This window comes from Danaus plexippus (assembly GCF_018135715.1).
Source record: "Danaus plexippus chromosome 16 unlocalized genomic scaffold, MEX_DaPlex mxdp_23, whole genome shotgun sequence".
In the NCBI taxonomy this organism is placed as follows: domain Eukaryota; kingdom Metazoa; phylum Arthropoda; class Insecta; order Lepidoptera; family Nymphalidae; genus Danaus; species Danaus plexippus.
In genome coordinates, this window is record NW_026869851.1 from 4290760 (window position 1) to 4307731 (window position 16972).

Here is a 16972-nt window from a genome sequence, read left to right on the forward strand (position 1 = left end):
CATCCACTATATATGTGTAGCTCTTGTACCTATATTTTAAATAATGAACGGCAATTTTTGTCTTATCAGAATAACACCAGTTTATGCCGTGGTTATAGCAGTAAGTGCTACTTGGATAAAATATTTAGGACCCGGGCCGCTGTGGCAGGTAACTAAAGATTTTTATTGTGATCCTCATAAATTGACTTTTTTACTATTCATTATCTTTTGTTCTCAAAATGAGGCAATGTCCTTTACTATTACATATAAATAATTCAATATTATTATTTATTTTTTCATATAACTGTTAGGATACTGGGAATGTGCTGTACTCTCACTGTAGGAGTGGATGGTGGCGCAATCTACTGTACATAAACAACTACAAATATAACTCCCAATGCTTACTGCACTGTTGGTATGACATTAGAGTTATCTTCTTATAAAGATATGAGAAAATGAAACGTCTAAATTCTTAACTATTTCCGCACTAAAACAGTTATTGTAAATAATGCTACCAATAAATTGTGACAACTAATAATTTATATTGAACAATAAAATTTTATATATCAAATAAATACAGGATAATGTCTCCGTAGGTATCTTGGAGCGGATATGCAATTGTATTGCTTGGGAATAATTCTATGCGTGATTTTGAAGAAGAAAAGTCTGAGGAAACCTGTGTTGGCTGGTGTTTTATTAATAGGGATTGCTGCGATAGCTATTCACACTTACGTTCGTGATTTAGATCCAATATTAATTTTGTCTCCGGGGTATGTATGTAATTTATTATGATAGATTATTTGAATAAATAAATAAATTACTGCCTACAATCAAAATACTATTATAAATTAGTTATTTTCAAACTAATTAGGTGTTATAAGTTCAGCTTACTTTTATTTTTACATGTTACGTATATTTTAGAGAAGTTAAGACGCTGTTTTGGACCGCTCCCACTTTCAACGAGACGTATAAAATGGGCCACGCTAATATACCCAGCTTTATCATTGGTATGATGCTTGGTTACTACGTATATGAAAAACGAAAAACCGGATTACAAGTACCAAAGAGTAGAGTGAGTTATGGAAATGTGCTTCTATATTGTAGTTTTAATATGGTTTATGAATGATTGTTTGCTAAAGATTAAATAAACACCTAATGACCAATAATTTTCCTTACGTCCAAAGTTATATTTCTTTATATTCTTGAATATTTTGAGCATGTATGTATCGTGGAGATCATTATGTCTCATTTTAAGAATAATTGGCTGACATAATTTCCTTCAAACGTACTATACTACAAATTTTATATTAAAATTCAAAGAATAACTTATTGATTATTTTACTTTCCCATAAATTGCATGGATTTTTAATTAAAAAAAATCAATAACGACTTTAATCAATGAACTTCTAACTAATTTTAATCGCTTAACATCTACTGATATATGTAAGCATTATTCTCTACTCCTCTAATAGGTTTTTATTATTTACAGGGGCTAAGATATATTTACTGGGCGCTAGTACCCCTGGCAATGGCTGTCATGTTCTCAGGAGAGCTGTTCTATCGTGATGCGCCCCGCGATCCACTTTCAGTCCGCGTCGCGTATGCGGCTCTAATCAAACCCATATTCTCATCCCTGATAGCTATGCTTTTATTAGGAATGATATTTAAAATAGAAAGTAAGACTCATTACTGAATATTTTATTTCGTATGGCCACTTTAAGATTTGTGTCGATAAAATTGTATTTTTCAGATGTGTTTCGGAGAGTATTAGAATGGGACATGTGGATAATACCAAGCCGTCTGTCTTATTCCGTCTATATAAATCACATGGTATTAATAAGACTGTATATAGGATTGAGCCATTCTTTATTTTCTGTTTCCGATACGAACATGGTTAGTTTTTAAATTGATTTTCCACTGTACATGCTTGTGACGTACACGAACATTATCGGCTCCTATGTGTCTATTTTTAATGTCAGAAACTTATCAAAAAAAAAAATTAAGTAATCTTTCTTCTTTTTTTTCAGAATTTGTTGACTGTTTGTGTGACGCTATTTTCGTTAATCGTCGCCGTTCCACTGTGTTTGCTGATTGAGATTCCATTTCTTCAAGTCTTTAAATGTTACGTAATTGGAAATAATAAGAAAAAAGAAATTGAAAAATCATTGTAAAGAAATAATAATAATAATATCTTTGACAAAAAGCTAAAGCAAAAGACTAAGATGAAATTGCATATTTGTTTGATACAAAGTACATTATTGTTATAACGAACATAGCTATATGATAGTAGAATATTAATTTAGTTTAAGTAATTTTTATTGAATTTTTTATTGATTTCGTAATAATTACTTTTTTGTTTGTTGTTTTTTTTTAATTGATTGAGATGTATTATTTAATTATAATAATTTTAAATTGTTTAGCGACAAACAATCTGGTACTACTACAATGATAGTAACTTTCATTTAAAAATTGAGTTACATCGTTTCAATAGAAATAGTAGGATTATAATCATTTGTTACAAGTTGTGGTTCTTATAAGGTTTGATGTTTTAAGAGTTTTATCTTGTTTACATTGTAATTTAAGAGATATTCAATAAACATTAACAAGAAGATTAGTTTTATATTGTTGTTAAAAACAGGTTGTAGGTTCAAATGGTGCTCGTTGAAATTTTCATTTTATACCATTTTATAGTTTACATTTTTAATCAAATATGTGCTAGACTTTACTGCAATGTTAAAAACGCCATCAAACAAATTATTTTTATCATGAGATTCGTTTAATATCAATGCTTTACTATTTAAAAAGATAATACAAATATCGAATTTATTATACCTTGCTCATAATCCGATGAGCTCAAATTATGACCTCCTTATTTATATTTTGCTTTCACAATATTTTACTACAAAGTTTATATTTCACACTTATGTTTTATAGCAACGTATACTATAAAATTGTAATAAATCTATTAGGAAGTATTTTCTACTAAGAATTCCACCTCTTTGAAGGTTAACTATTTTAATAAACCACTTATTCAGACTCTACATGTGTACTCTTATAGACATTTTTTTTTTTCTATATAAATGGAAAAATAAAAAGAAGTAACAGTTCTCTGAAAGCCCCTACTTGAGACCATCGAAACGAAAAGCGATCCCATGATGTTGTTGTAAATCCTTGTTTATCATTTTACCTTGATTAACTTTTTATTTTTTCTATCTTTAGATGGAATAAAATCAATTCCTAGCTGTCTTAAATTGTGACTGAGTTTTATCTCGAGCTGATAGTTTTATCTCAAGGATGTCTGCGGATTATACATCAGCCTCCCCGAAACCTGAGCAGCTGGAACTGCCCAAAGGTGAATCTCAGAAAACCACGTGATGTGCACGAACCTTGCATCTAGTATTCATCACCTACGAAATACCAGACCAGTATCTGATATTTCCCCATCAAAACCCTTGATTCTTACAAAAAAAATCACGATACAAATGTTAGCGTTTTGTGATCATCATCATAAAACCATAATCATAATCTATAAACATCAGATTATTTAATATACCTATGTGAAAATTACTCAAATTGACCGAGAAAAAACACCACTGAATCTACCTGGCATTTAGGTAAGTTCGGCTATATTTATATATTAGCATTATTTGAGGACCACATCTTTGATAATAAATCATATTTTTACCAAAAAACTTTTCATAAATCTACTAGAAATTTAAATACGCGAGAAAATCAGATCCTTCCTTTACAGTCGGATGAAAGGAAAAATATATACTTTTCTAAATTAACGACAGATATGAAAGGGCTGACAAACAGAAAATAATAAATTTAAACAAAATTTATTTATTATTATTCATTTTATTCAAAGCGGAGACGTTTCGATAAATATTTACAAACCTATAAAATGTGACGAAAATGTCCAACACTTACTTTATCGTAATCAAAACGGTAAAATGAAAAATAAAACCGAAAAATACAGTTTTATTTAAGTAGGTACTAATAAAAATCTTAAAAATTATTATTATGTATTTGAAATCAATTATATACATTGTTGTTTTGGTTGTGTTGTCGATAAATATTTATTTTATAGGATGAAAATAAAGACCTAATATAATATATAAAAAGCGTGTCCATATCCGTATAAAAGTTTAGACTTATAAGAATATATTTTTTCAGTCCTTGAAAAATATTACTCTCATCAGTTACGTGGGTCTTATAAGGAGTTTCGTTAAATAAACATTTTTACTTTGTTACTTTTAGCTGAACCGTACACACGCTTATATATTAAGGATGCAGCATTTGTGATATTCAAAGTTTTAATAGTGTTTTGATAAGTGAAATGTTAAACATGTGTCCAAAGATATGCTTATTAACAATAGCGATGCTAGTGACCGAAATAAGAGGGGTGATTTATTTTCTAAATGGTAAGTAAATATCACTCTCACTGAGTTATTTAATATATCTATATTATTAATTCTAATTTATTAATAGACACCGAGTATAACCGTATGCCTCCTGTTTATAAACTTGATGATTACAAAACCTGTCTTGAAAAGCCAACCGATGTTTATTGTAACGTGGATTTCAATTTGATTTCCGACACGGAAAATGAACTGCTGACAATGATTCACGTATGTTTATCCGTATTAATATATTTTTACTTTAAATCACCGTCTATTGAAACAATTTTAATATTTTAGGAATATTCGGAACACACATGCACACATTACAATCATTCCCAACTGAATCACGGTATCTGCTACACTCAGCGATGCCAAAATTACATAGACCATACGAAGATGAAGACATCAATTGAAAAATGCCTTAATGATACGTTTATGAAGGAATATGGTTTGAGTACTCAAGTGACAAGATTCAATTGTCACGGTCTATCTGACACTAAGCGAGAGCTTGACAAATCCGATATAGCAGTCGCTATCCTTCTATTGACGATTGTCTTGTTAAACGTTGCTGGAACTATTTATGATTACAACAGTAAAGGAAATATAGAAGGTACTAATTATTAACTAAGGTATTATTTATTATAAATGTTTAGTATACGTATAAAATAAACATTTGTTACAGAAAAAAAATATCTTCTTTGTTTCTCAATTGCACGAAACTGGAAGAAGCTTACATCGTATAATTCAAATGCAGAAAGTCAAATAGAATACCTCAAGGGACTAAATGGAATTCGGTATGAAAAATTAAACATACATACGTTTTCTGACAACATTTTTATTGCTGTCGATACGTTTTAAGAAATTATTAATAACATAGATACAAAAACAGAAGAGGTGGCCTAGAGGTTAAAGGCATGCCTCTAGGGCATGAGGTAGCGGGTTCGAAACCTGGCAAGTACCAATGGGATTTTCCCGAGTCATTCGTACTTTCTAAGAGTATTTAGAACCCACTGACAGATGGTGAAGGAAAACAGAGTGAAGAAACCTGGACTTTATAATTTCAAATTATGCTTTTGAAATCGCCAATGCGCCTTGTGCAAGCGTGGTGTGCAATCTTCTTGATGATGATGAAAATAGATACTTATGAAATTATAAAGAAGATCTTAAAAAAATGTTATGAAAAACTGATTCCATATTTTTTAGATGTATCATTCTCGTCGGTGTGATAATGGTTCATGTCACGTGGCCAAACATGCGAGCAGGAGAAAATCTTCATGTTTTGGAACTAGTTAGTAACCTAACGTAGATGAGAAAAAAATCAATTAACTTCTTTCTCACTTCAACTATTGTTTGTTACAGTCATTTTATAATGTACGACAGAATATAATGATGACTGGATCACTTGGAATTCAGATAAATTTTCTTATTTCGGGATTTCTGTTGGCACACAATACCGAGATTTATATGGAAAATAATAGCATTAACTGGTACTCCATCCCCAAAAGTATTATATCACGATTTTTCAGGTAACATCCACTATATATGTGTAGCTCTTGTACCTATATTTTAAATAATGAACGGCAATTTTTGTCTTATCAGAATAACACCAGTTTATGCCGTGGTTATAGCAGTAAGTGCTACTTGGATAAAATATTTAGGACCCGGGCCGCTGTGGCAGGTAACTAAAGATTTTTATTGTGATCCTCATAAATTGACTTTTTTACTATTCATTATCTTTTGTTCTCAAAATGAGGCAATGTCCTTTACTATTACATATAAATAATTCAATATTATTATTTATTTTTTCATATAACTGTTAGGATACTGGGAATGTGCTGTACTCTCACTGTAGGAGTGGATGGTGGCGCAATCTACTGTACATAAACAACTACAAATATAACTCCCAATGCTTACTGCACTGTTGGTATGACATTAGAGTTATCTTCTTATAAAGATATGAGAAAATGAAACGTCTAAATTCTTAACTATTTCCGCACTAAAACAGTTATTGTAAATAATGCTACCAATAAATTGTGACAACTAATAATTTATATTGAACAATAAAATTTTATATATCAAATAAATACAGGATAATGTCTCCGTAGGTATCTTGGAGCGGATATGCAATTGTATTGCTTGGGAATAATTCTATGCGTGATTTTGAAGAAGAAAAGTCTGAGGAAACCTGTGTTGGCTGGTGTTTTATTAATAGGGATTGCTGCGATAGCTATTCACACTTACGTTCGTGATTTAGATCCAATATTAATTTTGTCTCCGGGGTATGTATGTAATTTATTATGATAGATTATTTGAATAAATAAATAAATTACTGCCTACAATCAAAATACTATTATAAATTAGTTATTTTCAAACTAATTAGGTGTTATAAGTTCAGCTTACTTTTATTTTTACATGTTACGTATATTTTAGAGAAGTTAAGACGCTGTTTTGGACCGCTCCCACTTTCAACGAGACGTATAAAATGGGCCACGCTAATATACCCAGCTTTATCATTGGTATGATGCTTGGTTACTACGTATATGAAAAACGAAAAACCGGATTACAAGTACCAAAGAGTAGAGTGAGTTATGGAAATGTGCTTCTATATTGTAGTTTTAATATGGTTTATGAATGATTGTTTGCTAAAGATTAAATAAACACCTAATGACCAATAATTTTCCTTACGTCCAAAGTTATATTTCTTTATATTCTTGAATATTTTGAGCATGTATGTATCATGGAGATCATTATGTCTCATTTTAAGAATAATTGGCTGACACAATTTCCTTCAAACGTTCTATACTACAAATTTTATATTAAAATTCAAAGAATAACTTTTTGTTTATTTTACTTTCAACATAAATTGCATGGATTTTTAATTAAAAAAAATCAATAACGACTAATCAATGAACTTCTAACTAATTTTAATCGCTTAACATCAACTGATATATGTAAGCATTATTCTCTACTCCTCTAATAGGTTTTTATTATTTACAGGGGCTAAGATATATTTACTGGGCGCTAGTACCCCTGGCAATGGCTGTCATGTTCTCAGGAGAGCTGTTCTATCGTGATGCGCCCCGCGATCCACTTTCAGTCCGCGTCGCGTATGCGGCTCTAATCAAACCCATATTCTCATCCCTGATAGCTATGCTTTTATTAGGAATGATATTTAAAATAGAAAGTAAGACTCATTACTGAATATTTTATTTCGTATGGCCACTTTAAGATTTGTGTCGATAAAATTGTATTTTTCAGATGTGTTTCGGAGAGTATTAGAATGGGACATGTGGATAATACCAAGCCGTCTGTCTTATTCCGTCTATATAAATCACATGGTATTAATAAGACTGTATATAGGATTGAGCCATTCTTTATTTTCTGTTTCCGATACGAACATGGTTAGTTTTTAAATTGATTTTCCACTGTACATGCTTGTGACGTACACGAACATTATCGGCTCCTATGTGTCTATTTTTAATGTCAGAAACTTATCAAAAAAAAAAATTAAGTAATCTTTCTTCTTTTTTTTCAGAATTTGTTGACTGTTTGTGTGACGCTATTTTCGTTAATCGTCGCCGTTCCACTGTGTTTGCTGATTGAGATTCCATTTCTTCAAGTCTTTAAATGTTACGTAATTGGAAATAATAAGAAAAAAGAAATTGAAAAATCATTGTAAAGAAATAATAATAATAATATCTTTGACAAAAAGCTAAAGCAAAAGACTAAGATGAAATTGCATATTTGTTTGATACAAAGTACATTATTGTTATAACGAACATAGCTATATGATAGTAGAATATTAATTTAGTTTAAGTAATTTTTATTGAATTTTTTATTGATTTCGTAATAATTACTTTTTTGTTTGTTGTTTTTTTTAATTGATTGAGATGTATTATTTAATTATAATAATTTTAAATTGTTTAGCGACAAACAATCTGGTACTACTACAATGATAGTAACTTTCATTTAAAAATTGAGTTACATCGTTTCAATAGAAATAGTAGGATTATAATCATTTGTTACAAGTTGTGGTTCTTATAAGGTTTGATGTTTTAAGAGTTTTATCTTGTTTACATTGTAATTTAAGAGATATTCAATAAACATTAACAAGAAGATTAGTTTTATATTGTTGTTAAAAACAGGTTGTAGGTTCAAATGGTGCTCGTTGAAATTTTCATTTTATACCATTTTATAGTTTACATTTTTAATCAAATATGTGCTAGACTTTACTGCAATGTTAAAAACGCCATCAAACAAATTATTTTTATCATGAGATTCGTTTAATATCAATGCTTTACTATTTAAAAAGATAATACAAATATCGAATTTATTATACCTTGCTCATAATCCGATGAGCTCAAATTATGACCTCCTTATTTATATTTTGCTTTCACAATATTTTACTACAAAGTTTATATTTCACACTTATGTTTTATAGCAACGTATACTATAAAATTGTAATAAATCTATTAGGAAGTATTTTCTACTAAGAATTCCACCTCTTTGAAGGTTAACTATTTTAATAAACCACTTATTCAGACTCTACATGTGTACTCTTATAGACATTTTTTTTTTTCTATATAAATGGAAAAATAAAAAGAAGTAACAGTTCTCTGAAAGCCCCTACTTGAGACCATCGAAACGAAAAGCGATCCCATGATGTTGTTGTAAATCCTTGTTTATCATTTTACCTTGATTAACTTTTTATTTTTTCTATCTTTAGATGGAATAAAATCAATTCCTAGCTGTCTTAAATTGTGACTGAGTTTTATCTCGAGCTGATAGTTTTATTTCAAGGATGTCTGCGGATTATACATCAGCCTCCCCGAAACCTGAGCAGCTGGAACTGCCCAAAGGTGAATCTCATAAAACCACGTGATGTGCACGAACCTTGCATCTAGTATTCATCACCTACGAAATACCAGACCAGTATCTCATATTTCCCCATCAAAACCCTTGATTCTTACAAAAAAAATCACGATACAAATGTTAGCGTTTTGTGATCATCATCATAAAACCGTAATCATAATCTATAAACATCAGATTCTTTAATCTACCTATGTGAACATTACTCAAATTGACCGAGAAAAAACACCACTGAATCTACCTGGCAGTTAGGTAAGTTCGGCTATATTTATATATTAGCATTATTTGAAGACCACATATTCTGATCCAAGGGAATAAATCATATTTTTACCAAAAAACTTTTCATTCCTCAAACTTTTCATAACTCAACTATAAATTTAAATACGCGAGAAAATCAGATCCTTCCTTTACAGTCGGATGAAAGGAAAAATATATACTTTTCTAAATTAACGACATTTATGAAAGGGCTGACAAACAGAAAATAATGAATTTAAACAAAATTTATTTATTATTATTCATTTTATTCAAAGCGGAGACGTTTCGATAAATATTTACAAACCTATAAAATGTGACGAAAATGTCCAACACTTACTTTATCGTAATCAAAACGGTAAAATGAAAAATAAGTAAACCGAAAATACAGTTTTATTTAAGTAGGTACTAATAAAAATCTTAAAAATTATTATTATGTATTTGAAATCAATTATATACATTGTTGTTTTGGTTGTGTTGTCGATAAATATTTATTTTATAGGATGAAAATAAAGACCTTTTTTTTTTTTAATGACGCAGGGAAACTCTTTTTGCGAGCCGTCTCGCCGGCCTTGGTGGGGCCGGAGAGGATGTGTGAGACTCGACCTGGGCAGGTCCCTACTCACTAAAACCACTGTGAAAGCCATCGGCCGCTACGTTGGTGCACCCCGGATCTGTCAGCGACAGGGCACACCAGCGACTGGCCGGTCCTGGCAAAGACCGGACTTACTCCCACGGAGAAAAGATCACGGCAATTAGGATCGCCCCGACGACGCTGGGCTTTCACAGGAGCCGGGTTACCAGTCCGAACCCAGCCCGTAGTGGAGGGGCGCTAGTGGAGGCGTTGCGAATATCTCCTCCGGCGCAACCCGGTCCGTCGTCTGCGGAGGGAGGGTGCATCAGCCGCAACCTCCCGTTCCCGCTCAGATGCCTCCTTCGTGGACATGACCGTCGCACAGAAGGAGGACACCGCCATCCAGGACCTGTCACTCTCAAGCATTTCTCCGCGACACTCGAAAGCGACAAGCCCACTCCGCCGAGCGCCGCCACAAGGTCTTGGCGCTGCGCAGCCCATCTCGGGCACACCTCGAGGGTGTGCTGGGCCGAGTCCACCGCAGCGCCGCACTCATGGCAGCCTACAGCCGGCTCTCTCCTGGCCGTCCGACACAAGTAGTCCCCGAAGCAGCCGTGCCCGGTGAATACCTGCGTCAGACGGAAAGTGAGGGGTTTGCGTTTCCGCCTCATCCAACGCTCTAGGACCGGACGAAGCGCAGCCGTTGTACGTTTACCGTACGGCTGGCCCGCTAGGTCCTCCCCCCACTCCCGCATTAGGCGCGACTCCCCCTGCCGGTGGACCGCCCGAATCTCCTCAGACGAAGGGTTCTCTCCGAGAGCCCTCCTACCCGAGACGTAAGAGAACACCTCGGCGAGAACCGACGCCACAAGATCCCAAGGCAAATCGCCGGCAAGAGCCGTCGCAGCGGCCCAGGAGACCGTACGGTACCCCCTAACCACCCTCACCGCGGGCACCCTTTGCGCCGAGCGCAGAAGGGCCTTAACCCCGCGGCTCATCGGGCGATCAGCCCAAAATGAAAATAAAGACCTAATATAATAAATAAAATCTCAAGTCTCCATATCCGAATAAAAGTTTAGACTTATTAGTATATATTTTTTCAGTCCTTGAAAAATATTACTCTCATCAGTTACGTGGGTCTTATAAGGAGTTTCGTTAAATAAAAATTTTTACTTTGTTACTTTTAGCTGAACCGTACACACGCTTATATATTAAGGATGCAGCATTTGTGATATTCAAACTTTTAATAGTGTTTTGATAAGTGAAATGTTAAACATGTGTCCAAAGATATGCTTATTAACAATAGCGATGCTAGTAACCGAAATAAAAGGGGTGATTTATTTTCTAAATGGTGAGTAAATATCACTCTCACTGAGTTATTTAATATATCTATATTATTAATTCTAATTTATTAATAGACACTGAGTATAACCGTATGCCTCCTGTTTATAAACTTGATGATTACAAAACCTGTCTTGAAAAGCCAACCGATGTTTATTGTAACGTGGATTTCAATTTGATTTCCGACACAGAAAATGAACGGCTAACAATGATTCACGTATGTTTATCCTTATTAATATATTTTTACTTTAAATCACCGTCTATTGAAGCAATTTCAATATTTTAGGAATATTCGGAACACACATGCACACATTACAATCATTCCCAACTGAATCACGGTATCTGCTATACTCAGCGATGCCAAAATTACATAGACCATACGAAGATGAAGACATCAATTGAAAAATGCCTTAATGATACGTTTATGAAGGAATATGGTTTGAGTACTCAAGTGACAAGATTCAATTGTCACGGTCTATCTGACACTAAGCGAGAGCTTGACAAATCCGATATAGCAGTCGCTATCCTTCTATTGACGATTGTCTTGTTAAACGTTGCTGGAACTATCTATGATTACAACAGAAAAGAAAATATAAAAGGTACTAATTATTAACTAAGGTATTATTTATTATAAATGTTTAGTATACGTATAAAATAAACATTTGTTACAGAAAAAAAATATCTTCTTTGTTTCTCAATTGCACGAAACTGGAAGAAGCTTACATCTTATAATTCAAATGCAGAAAGTCAAATAGAATACCTTAAGGGACTAAATGGAATTCGGTATAAAAAATTAAACATACATACGTTTTCTGACAACATTTTGATTGCCGTCGATACGTTTTAAGAAATTATTAATAACATAGATACAAAAACAGAAGTGGTGGCCTAGAGGTTAAAGGCCTGCCTCTAGTGCATGAGGTAGCGGGTTCGAAACCTGGCAAGTACCAATGTGATTTTCCCGAGTCATTCGTACTTTCTAAGAGTATTTAGAACCCACTGACAGATGGTGAAGGAAAACATAGTGAAGAACCTGGACTTTATAATTTCAAATTATACTTTTGAAATCGCCAATGCGCCTTGAGCAAGCGTGGTGTGCAATCTTCTTGATGATGATGAAAATAGATACTAATGACATTATAAAGAATATCTTAAAAAAATGTTATAAAAAACTGATTCCATATTTTTTAGATGTATCATTCTCGTCGGTGTGATAATGGTTCATAACACGTGGCCATACATGCGAGCAGGAGAAAATCTTCATGTTTTGGAACTAGTTAGTAACCTAACGTAGATTAGAAAAAAATCAATTAACTTCTTACTCACTTCAACTATTGTTTGTTACAGTCATTTTATAAAGTACGACAGAATATATTGATGACTGGATCACTTGGAATTCAGATAAATTTTCTTATTTCGGGATTTCTGTTGGCACACAATACCGAGATGTATATGGAAAATAATAGCATTAACTGGTACTCCATCCCTAAAAGTATTATATCGCGATTTTTCAGGTAACATCCACTCTATATGTGTAGCTCTTGTACCTATATTTTAAATAATGCACGGCAATTTATGTCTTATCAGAATAACACCAGTTTATGCCGTGGTTATAGCAGTAAGTGCTACTTGGATAAAATATTTAGGACCTGGGCCACTGTGGCAGGTAACTAAAGATTTTTATTGTGATCCTCATAAATTGACTTTTTTATTATTCATTATCTTTTGTTCTCAAAATGAGGCAATGTCCTTTACTATTACATATAAATAATTCAATATTATTATTTATTTTTTTTATATAACTGTTAGGATACTGGGAATGTGCTGTACTCTCACTGTAGGAGTGGATGGTGGCGCAATCTACTGTACATAAACAACTACAAATATAACTCCCAATGCTTACCGCACTCTTGGTATGACATTAGAGTTATCTTCTTATAAAGATATGAGAAAATGAAACGTCTAAATTCTTAACTCTTTCCGCACTAAAACAGTTATTGTAAATAATACCACCTATAAATTGTGACAACTAATAATTTATATTCAACAATAAAATTTTATATATCAAATAAATACAGGATAATGTCTCCGTAGGTATCTTGGAGCGGATATGCAATTGTATTGCTTGGGAATAATTCTATGCGTGATTTTGAAGAAGAAAAGTCTGAGGAAACCTGTGTTGGCTGGTGTTTTATTATTAGGGATTGCTGCGATAGCTATTCACACTTACGTTCGTGATTTAGATCCAATATTAATTTTGTCTCCGGGGTATGTATGTAATTTATTATGATAGATTATTTGAATAAATAAATAAATTACTGCCTACAATCAAAATACTATTATAAATTAGTTATTTTCAAACTAATTAGGTGTTATAAGTTCAGCTTACTTTTATTTTTACATGTTACGTATATTTTAGAGAAGTTAAGACGCTGTTTTGGACCGCTCCCACTTTCAACGAGACGTATAAAATGGGCCACGCTAATATACCCAGCTTTATCATTGGTATGATGCTTGGTTACTACGTATATGAAAAACGAAAAACCGGATTACAAGTACCAAAGAGTAGAGTGAGTTATGGAAATGTGCTTCTATATTGTAGTTTTAATATGGTTTATGAATGATTGTTTGCTAAAGATTAAATAAACACCTAATGACCAATAATTTTCCTTACGTCCAAAGTTATATTTCTTTATATTCTTGAATATTTTGAGCATGTATGTATCATGGAGATCATTATGTCTCATTTTAAGAATAATTGGCTGACACAATTTCCTTCAAACGTTCTATACTACAAATTTTATATTAAAATTCAAAGAATAACTTTTTGTTTATTTTACTTTCAACATAAATTGCATGGATTTTTAATTAAAAAAAATCAATAACGACTTTAATCAATGAACTTCTAACTAATTTTAATCGCTTAACATCTACTGATATATGTAAGCATTATTCTCTACTCCTCTAATAGGTTTTTATTATTTACAGGGGCTAAGATATATTTACTGGGCGCTAGTACCCCTGGCAATGGCTGTCATGTTCTCAGGAGAGCTGTTCTATCGTGATGCGCCCCGCGATCCACTTTCAGTCCGCGTCGCGTATGCGGCTCTAATCAAACCCATATTCTCATCCCTGATAGCCATGCTTTTATTAGGAATGATATTTAAAATAGAAAGTAAGACTCATTACTGAATATTTTATTTCGTATGGCCACTTTAAGATTTGTGTCGATAAAATTGTATTTTTCAGATGTTTTTCGGAGAGTATTAGAATGGGACATGTGGATAATACCAAGCCGTCTGTCTTATTCCGTCTATATAAATCACATGGTATTAATAAGACTGTATATAGGATTGAGCCATTCTTTATTTTTTGTTTCCCATACGAACATGGTTAGTTTTTAAATTGATTTTCCACTATACATGCTTGTGACGTACTCGATCATTATCAGCTCCTATGTGTCTATTTTTAATGTCAGAAAATTATCAAAAAAATAATTAAGTAATCTTTCTTCTTTTTTTCAGAATTTGTTGACTGTTGGCGTGACGTTAGTATCATTAATCGTCGCCGTTCCACTGTGTTTGCTGATTGAGATTCCATTTCTCCAAGTCTTCAAATGTTACATGATTGGAAATAATAAGAAAAAAGAAATTGAAAAATCATTGTAAAGAAATAATAATAATAATATCTTTGACAAAAAGCTAAAGCAAAAGACTAAGATGAAATTGCATATTTGTTTGATACAAAGTACATTATTGTTATAACGAACATAGCTATATGATAGTAGAATATTAATTTAGTTCAAGTAATTTTTACTGAATTTTATATTGATTTCGTAATAATTACTTTTTTGTTTGTTTATTTTAATTGATTGAGATGTATTATTTAATAATAATAATTTTAGATTGTTTAGCGACAAACAATCTGGTATACTACAACGATAGTAACTTTCATTTAAAAATTGAGTTACATAGTTTCAATAGAAAAAGTAGGATTATAATCATTTGTTACAAGTTGTGGTTCTTATAAGGTTTGATGTTTTAAGAGTTTTATCTTGTTTACATTGTTATTTAAGAGATATTCAATAAATATTACCAAAAAGAAAATTTATATATCCCTTTTTAATACGGCCAATGAAATGAACTCATGATTATTTTTCATAAAAAGCATTAGAAACATTAGCACACTTATGGGAAGCTAAAACTACCAAAACCAAACACTACAAAAAAACAACAAATAAAACAAAATATTATGAGAATGATCTTTTAAATTCAAAATTAATTAAATCATAATTAACTCATTATATAATATTTATAGGATTTAATACAAAGCATTGTTTTTAAAGAAAGAGAGACGCCAGCCTCGCTTACGTCACTAATGTCACTTCTTTCAGTACGTTCCATGTTATTTTAAAATGAAACTTCAATTCTTCTAAATGTTCTTGTAATTCTCGAAAGTTCTTCATCGTCATATTCTTCAATGGTCACTCACTGAACTCTGCTGTCGTGCGTCCAGAGGTCGTATTTATACCAGAATTCAAACATAGTTCTATACTCCTTTTTAACAGTCTTTGATTTCGTTTTACTTTTAACAGTAATTATGAATACCAATTAGTTTTTATAATAATTGATGACAGCCTCGTAATTAAAGCCGATAGCGCCGATATATATGTATATTTGGAGAAACCCTACATATGTATGTCGTGTAACGAAGATATTTTAAGCATAATAAAACAGATAACATTTTAACCTCAGTTGCGGTAGACCAATGTGACTGTAAATAAATTACTTATATGATTCAAAATTAAGCTTTTATTGATTCCGAACATGCTATTGATAGTTAAAATACAGTTTAAATATCAGTATTATTAAATACAATAGTAGCCCGTAGTAGTAGTACATAAGTAGCCCGCAATACATTTCGTCACACGGGAGTCAAGTGTTACAAGGTGTCTGATTGTCTACAGACAGATAAAACTGATGAAACCACATGATTGGGCAATATATTACAAAAAAAGTAAGTATAAATGAACTTGTGCCACGTTTTAATTTAACTTGGAAACAAATAAACATAACATACTAAATTCAAACAGTATGCTAATTGTTGAAAGCCATAGCGCAGCGGCTCACCTCTGATGTCTCTTTATACACAACGCTTTGAGCTCTGTCCAACCTAATCTGAGCCCTTTACCGATTTTTTCTATATAAAATAGTTATTGCCGAGTGTTTTATCAGAAAATTTTTCCTCTGCTTAAAGATGTATAGCATCTACAAGACGAGTCGCTTTTTTCCACATATTTTTCCCCACTTCATATTTCTCATGTAGTCTGATATGTTTAATCTTAACGGAGTCATTATTTATAACCACAACACATTTCTAGCTCACGAATGCTGCAGAATTTTGTATAAGAATATTTTGATTGAATCTAGACTGTTTTCGAAAGACCCTTGCTTCGCCCTCTATAAATTAAATGTTATAAAAATCGTTTTACAAGAACTAAATTATTAAGGATGCGAGATATCAAAATGGCATAGCACGGTATACTGTTTTTAAA

General features: G+C 32.3%; 4 protein-coding genes across 4 annotated transcripts; all 4 read left to right on the forward strand.

Annotated features, from left to right (window-relative positions):
- Positions 1-2: 2 nt before the first annotated feature.
- Positions 3-2245, forward strand: LOC133320270 (O-acyltransferase like protein-like). The gene is made up of 7 exons (XM_061528153.1): positions 3-148; positions 291-394; positions 576-749; positions 901-1051; positions 1469-1655; positions 1730-1872; positions 2007-2245. The coding sequence occupies exons 1-7, from the start codon at positions 44-46 to the stop codon at positions 2148-2150; spliced, it is 1008 nt and encodes a 335-aa protein (XP_061384137.1). The 5' UTR covers positions 3-43; the 3' UTR covers positions 2151-2245.
- Positions 2246-4191: 1946 nt separating this feature from the next.
- On the forward strand, positions 4192-5386 carry LOC133320302 (uncharacterized). Its single transcript, XM_061528248.1, has 5 exons — positions 4192-4403; positions 4471-4610; positions 4680-4992; positions 5065-5176; positions 5260-5386. The coding sequence occupies exons 1-5, from the start codon at positions 4319-4321 to the stop codon at positions 5384-5386; spliced, it is 777 nt and encodes a 258-aa protein (XP_061384232.1). The 5' UTR covers positions 4192-4318.
- A 528-nt stretch (positions 5387-5914) lies between these two features.
- Positions 5915-8156, forward strand: LOC133320272 (O-acyltransferase like protein-like). Its single transcript, XM_061528155.1, has 7 exons — positions 5915-6060; positions 6203-6306; positions 6488-6661; positions 6813-6963; positions 7380-7566; positions 7641-7783; positions 7918-8156. The coding sequence occupies exons 1-7, from the start codon at positions 5956-5958 to the stop codon at positions 8059-8061; spliced, it is 1008 nt and encodes a 335-aa protein (XP_061384139.1). The 5' UTR covers positions 5915-5955; the 3' UTR covers positions 8062-8156.
- Positions 8157-11269: 3113 nt separating this feature from the next.
- On the forward strand, positions 11270-15340 carry LOC133320255 (O-acyltransferase like protein-like). Its single transcript, XM_061528114.1, has 13 exons — positions 11270-11428; positions 11496-11635; positions 11705-12017; positions 12090-12201; positions 12610-12694; positions 12766-12932; positions 13006-13084; positions 13228-13331; positions 13513-13686; positions 13838-13988; positions 14407-14593; positions 14668-14810; positions 14943-15340. The coding sequence occupies exons 1-13, from the start codon at positions 11344-11346 to the stop codon at positions 15084-15086; spliced, it is 1884 nt and encodes a 627-aa protein (XP_061384098.1). The 5' UTR covers positions 11270-11343; the 3' UTR covers positions 15087-15340.
- Positions 15341-16972: the final 1632 nt, after the last annotated feature.

Coding starts and splice junctions, on each gene's coding strand:
- LOC133320255 (XM_061528114.1), top strand. CDS start 11,344: ATGTTAAACATGTGTCCAAAGATATGCTTATTAACAATAGCGATGCTA. Junction 11,429..11,495: donor GGTGATTTATTTTCTAAATG/GTGAGTAAATAT, acceptor ATTTATTAATAG/ACACTGAGTATAACCGTATG. Junction 11,636..11,704: donor AACGGCTAACAATGATTCAC/GTATGTTTATCC, acceptor TCAATATTTTAG/GAATATTCGGAACACACATG.
- LOC133320302 (XM_061528248.1), top strand. CDS start 4,319: ATGTTAAACATGTGTCCAAAGATATGCTTATTAACAATAGCGATGCTA. Junction 4,404..4,470: donor GGTGATTTATTTTCTAAATG/GTAAGTAAATAT, acceptor ATTTATTAATAG/ACACCGAGTATAACCGTATG. Junction 4,993..5,064: donor CAGTAAAGGAAATATAGAAG/GTACTAATTATT, acceptor CATTTGTTACAG/AAAAAAAATATCTTCTTTGT.
- LOC133320270 (XM_061528153.1), top strand. CDS start 44: ATGAACGGCAATTTTTGTCTTATCAGAATAACACCAGTTTATGCCGTG. Junction 149..290: donor GACCCGGGCCGCTGTGGCAG/GTAACTAAAGAT, acceptor TATAACTGTTAG/GATACTGGGAATGTGCTGTA. Junction 1,873..2,006: donor CTGTTTCCGATACGAACATG/GTTAGTTTTTAA, acceptor CTTTTTTTTCAG/AATTTGTTGACTGTTTGTGT.
- LOC133320272 (XM_061528155.1), top strand. CDS start 5,956: ATGAACGGCAATTTTTGTCTTATCAGAATAACACCAGTTTATGCCGTG. Junction 6,061..6,202: donor GACCCGGGCCGCTGTGGCAG/GTAACTAAAGAT, acceptor TATAACTGTTAG/GATACTGGGAATGTGCTGTA. Junction 6,964..7,379: donor TACAAGTACCAAAGAGTAGA/GTGAGTTATGGA, acceptor TATTATTTACAG/GGGCTAAGATATATTTACTG.